This window comes from Charadrius vociferus, unplaced genomic scaffold, assembly GCF_000708025.1.
Source record: "Charadrius vociferus isolate BGI_N301 unplaced genomic scaffold, ASM70802v2 scaffold714, whole genome shotgun sequence".
In the NCBI taxonomy this organism is placed as follows: Eukaryota; Metazoa; Chordata; class Aves; order Charadriiformes; family Charadriidae; genus Charadrius; species Charadrius vociferus.
The window spans coordinates 154,331-158,936 of NW_009647836.1; the positions used below are offsets into that span (position 1 = coordinate 154,331).

A 4,606-nucleotide genomic window follows, 5' to 3' on the forward strand; every position below is an offset into this window, starting at 1 on the left:
CAGCAGAGCAAAGCAAAGGCGTGAGCTTTCATAGCTCAGGCACCGAAAACATTTAAGCCACAAACCAGAACTCATTCACACTGCTGCACTTAAAAGCTCTGAGATGCTCCCACTAAACATAGCATCTTTCCCTCCCCCGGCCGCAGCGATCCCCTCGAACAGTCACCTCACGCGAGAGGCAAGGCATGAAACACGCTTCAGGGTTCCACCTAAACCTATTCCTGGCTGAACTAGATCTACTGATTCTCTCTCTTCCTCACTCCAGTCTGTACGGGATACTGGAGCGAGGTCTGCAGCCCACCCGTGCTGCTGAGAACACGTTCCCTTCACAAGGAGGACAGACAGATGGAGCAGCATTGATCCCCCACCACCCAACCTGCACAGCTTCACCCGTGCCGCTGCCTTTCGGAGCGCTGACATGCTATTTTTGGAGTGGTTACGGGATGCGGAGCTTCTGCAGGAGCTGGGACCTGCTGACCTTACATGTAGCTCAGACCTCTGCACAGAGGGAGTGCTGGCTGTGCCCCAGAAACATTCCCTTTAACTGACTGTATACCAACCACGACAAGACTATCCGGGAAAGCTTTGCCCCTCAACAGACTACCATCACAACAAACGCATCTGAAGACCAATAAAAGGAAACTTTCAAGTTAACCAGACATTTATTCGCATCTATGTAGGTGGAGAGGTTGTTCCAGTAAATAAGCAACGAGGTCACACACAGGTGATGGAATCATTTCATATTCAAGCAGAGCAGGTTCCACTGAGTTGCTTCATTTCTTCCACTCGTTCTTCTCAAAATCCCACTGGGCAGAGATGCCCTCCACGGGATTAATCCGCATGTCCAACATTCTCTTCGTCTGCGTTGACAGCCACTCATCAGAGAAGGTGTGCGGAATAGGGCCGTACACTGCAATTCAACAGCAGGCAGAATTACATTATGATACAAAATGAGCAAGTTGGGAACAGAGGTAAAAGTTTAGCTAATGAAAAGCTTTTTTCCCCCCCCCGAAGCCATTGGTGCTGATCACATGCACGCCATTACCTGTTCAAACCTACATTCCCTAAATCCCATTTTTGTAGCATTTAGCTCAGACCACGTTCCCGCATTGATTCTCTAGCAGTTTTGTTCATCAGTAAAGGCTTGTACCAAGACAACAGCCTTCTCCTCAACTTCCACTGTGAGTAGATGAAGCCTCAAGATGGAGAGCAGCTCGTTTAACTGTGTGCTCTGCCTCACGGCAGCTGGAGGGCTCCCTCGAGGTAGGATCGTTAGCTGGGAAGGAAGCCAAACATGGCAGAAATCCAACTGTTTACTACCGAGGCAGCAATAAGCTTTTGCAACAGCAGGTTTCACAGAAAGGGGAAGCTCTGGGATCATTAGTGTATCACCACTCTTCCCCTCCCTTTCCTCTCCTCCCACCGAAGTGCTCTCCACCACCTTCACCTTTCTACAAGTCTGTAAATATTCTACTGAATATTTACACTATGTACCCACTGATCTCCATGAAGTTACAACTCCAGAACTGAGTTTTCAGAGACTAACAAATAGCAACGGCCAGGACGTCACCGAAACGGCTGCTGGATACACCATTTCGAGCCTCCGAGCAGTTTACGGAGAATTGTCTAATTCCCCATCAGGTATCAATTGATCTTTCTCTTAATTTAAGAGTTAAAACCATATGGCATACACTTACTATAATGCTTCTGCCAAATGAGGATGAGACCAGTTACACCAAGAAAGAACAGTACTCCACCGAGGACGGTCTTCCATTCGTTTGTTCCTTTGTTCATCTCTGCATAGGTCTCGTTAAATTTGATACGATACACTGCAAAAAAAAAAAAAAAGTTAAAGCATCAAAGAATTTCTTTCCCTTTCCCTGCAAATTGCAGGCAACATGCCACTCTCCAGAAGGAGGTGACCAAAGCCTAAAACTGACCAAACAGAAAAGGACGTTAAAATAGCTTCTGAATTAGTTGGCCTCTGCCACGCCAAGACTTGTGCCAAAGTAAATGAGCTGTATTTCACCATCCCCTTATGTGTTTCATCCCCGACCAGGTCTGTCTGTTAGTCTCCATTTTATAGATTAGTGTAAACTTCTGCAAAAATTGCATTACAAGCCTGACAGGAGGAGAAATGGCGCTTTCCTTCCTTCCCTCCAATTCCCAGTACAGTTATTGACCACAAAACTTGCCAGCACAAATAATTTTAATGGGAACGCTCGTATCTCTAAAGGCTTCTCTCAGCTTCGCCCCTAAGGCCCACAAGATTTTGAAGTTCAAAACAGCAACAGATTTGGAGAGTCCTTATGAATATTTGAGCAGTTCCCAAAAGAGTTTTACACCTTCTCACCGTGACACGGGTGGACGGAGCAGTGTTCACAGATCAGGTTCTCACTTACATACCATGATAGCAGTTAGAGAAGATGATGCAGTTTTATTTGCAAGTCAAAACACCTGTTTGGCACTTTAATTACCTAAAATTTGGTAATTCTAAGGTCAGTGGTCATCAACATTCAAATACACAGGCTTAATTTTACTCAGCTGGACTAACAATTGCATGTTGCTATAGGGAAGAGATTTTTTTCTGGCTTGTTGAAAGGAGGTGGGAATCAAAAAACAAATATAATTATTATCTGTTTGCTGGAGGAAGGAGAAATTGCTGAACTTGACTTCAGGCACCCAACAGACATCACAGCCGGTGCTTTTAATGTTTGGAAACAGCACCAAGGATCCCAGGACCACAAACCACTGATCTCTGCTTGCGTACACACGAGGAGCTCCATTGCAATTAACAGAGCTCCTTCACAGCTCACGGCTTTGCTCGCAGAGCAATTGGAAAGAGCAGGGTTTAACAGCTGCCCTAACAGGCACTGTCTGCGGTGGTCTTTCTAATAAAAGTTGTCAATAATGAACATGCAACAGATTACATTACATCATTGCTAGCTGTAAGGTTACTTAAAGCCCCCGCCACGTACATTCAACTTTCTCATCAACAGACAGAGCAGTCCAAGATGCCTTTTCCTTCTCTTTCAGCGCCTTCTGCTGAGCAGAGAGATCCCTTACAAAGGCTGCTTCAGGCAGGGGAACGTCACGACGGTCAACATAGGCTGGGAGGCTGAAATCCTCTGCTTTGACAACACCAGCTGCACATGGGAACAGAAGAGACACCCATTCAAGCTTCGGACTCCTGTGCAAACATCTCTTACTGGTTACAATACAAAAGAACAACACCTCAGTCAAAAAGGTGAGGACAGTTAAGGAATCCAGGAGGAAAAGACTTCCAGATGAAGCATTTAAAATGGGGGCTACATTAAGAGCATAAGAATAAAGCAGAAGGGGGATCTACATAAAAGGTAATAGCCAAAATGACTTTATGATGGCCAAAATGACCGTTCTGTGATTCTATTACTGTCTCAGCCATCTGTCTCCAGCTGTCATATCGATCCCCTCGCCTACCAAACACCTAGAAGCCCTCTACACCTTTTCCATCTTTGTTTCTGCCGGGCCCTCAGCTCCAGGCACCTCCCTAGAGGCAGCCAGCCCTGCCGGCACCTCCACAATGCCATCTGCTGGCACAGCCTGCTCAGATCTCCTGCCACCAGGCAAGGCAACAGCCTTGCCAACCCCCCTCTATCCTGATGCCTTCTTTACCCAAGCCTCAGCTGTAGCTTTTTGTGTTCTTCCTCTGAAGTGCTCCATTTATCGTCCTTACTAAAAAAAACAAAGCAGTCGCCACCTACCATGTCCGTGTGCTCTCACGCAGATGGAGGTGGAAATGGCTCTCTTCCCAATAAGGCTGAATGCCCTTGAAGCCAACATCCTGTCAGGACAAAACAACAGCAGGTAAGCCAGGGTCAGGTGAAGACACCAAATGTACAAAGGCAAAATAACACCATTTTCCACTAGTCTATTAAAAAAAAAAAAAAAAGCCTAGAGGCTTTCCATCCCTTCTATTGAGAGCAGCACACCATACCAAACTGTTCCCAGCTTTTCAGGGACATTCCCCCACTAGAGCAACTTGGATTATTTTTTCTCTCCGGCCTTTTGCCCCCACAGCCTCCTTTATTTGAACTCAAAGGCATTCCCTCATTCAAGTCAGCCTTCTGGGACACTATCACTCAGTAACAAATCGTTACTGGGTGCAAGCCAGGAGCCCTAAGCAAGGTGAGTCTAAGCACATCTCACATTCACTGAAGAAAGACTCCAGCAGCGAACAATGCCAACATGTCCGAGGAAGGGCAGACACCCAGCTAACGGTTTCTCCCACAGACCCGGGTGCCCATGCAAGGCCTCGCCGAGTGCGGTGCTTCAGCTCCAGAACAGGGGTTTCTCACGAGCCCCTGATCTCAGCTAAAAACCCCACGACCCCCTCGCGAAGTGAGCGCGGAGCCCGCGGCCCACGCCTGACCTTGTCGTGGGGCTCACGGCGCGGGGAGGCACCTCCCCGCCACGGTATCACCCACGGTGACACCTCACGCCCGCCCGACACCAAGTAACACCCGCGATATGACGCCACACCAGCACGGAGAAGCGCGGAGGTCCCATCAAAGCGAGAGGGAGGCCGCAGCGCTCCCTCCCCTCTTTTCCCCCCCCACCCCGACCC

General features: G+C 48.0%; 1 protein-coding gene across 2 annotated transcripts; it reads right to left on the minus strand.

Annotated features, from left to right (window-relative positions):
* Nucleotides 1–643: 643 nt before the first annotated feature.
* On the minus strand, nt 644–3,826 carry LOC104284467. 2 transcript variants are annotated; one of them, XM_009882803.1, is made up of 4 exons: nt 3,744–3,826; nt 2,979–3,146; nt 1,698–1,829; nt 644–910 (listed from the first exon to the last, which is right to left on the minus strand). In XM_009882803.1, the coding sequence occupies exons 1-4, from the start codon at nt 3,820–3,822 to the stop codon at nt 774–776; spliced, it is 516 nt and encodes a 171-aa protein (XP_009881105.1). In that variant the 5' UTR covers nt 3,823–3,826; the 3' UTR covers nt 644–773. The 2 variants fall into 2 exon arrangements, with proteins under 2 accessions (XP_009881105.1, XP_009881106.1); XM_009882804.1 differs by having other exon boundaries at nt 650–910; nt 1,688–1,829; nt 3,744–3,822.
* Between the last annotated feature and the right edge of the window lie 780 nt (nt 3,827–4,606).

What these genes read in the sequence shown, in the direction of transcription:
- LOC104284467 (XM_009882803.1), bottom strand. Translation starts at nt 3,822, where the DNA reads ATGTTGGCTTCAAGGGCATTCAGCCTTATTGGGAAGAGAGCCATTTCC. An exon ending in CGTGAGAGCACACGGACATG is followed by an intron (nt 3,147 to 3,743) that starts GTAGGTGGCGAC and finishes TCCCATGTGCAG; the next exon opens with CTGGTGTTGTCAAAGCAGAG. An exon ending in TGTTGATGAGAAAGTTGAAT is followed by an intron (nt 1,830 to 2,978) that starts GTACGTGGCGGG and finishes TTTTTTTTGCAG; the next exon opens with TGTATCGTATCAAATTTAAC.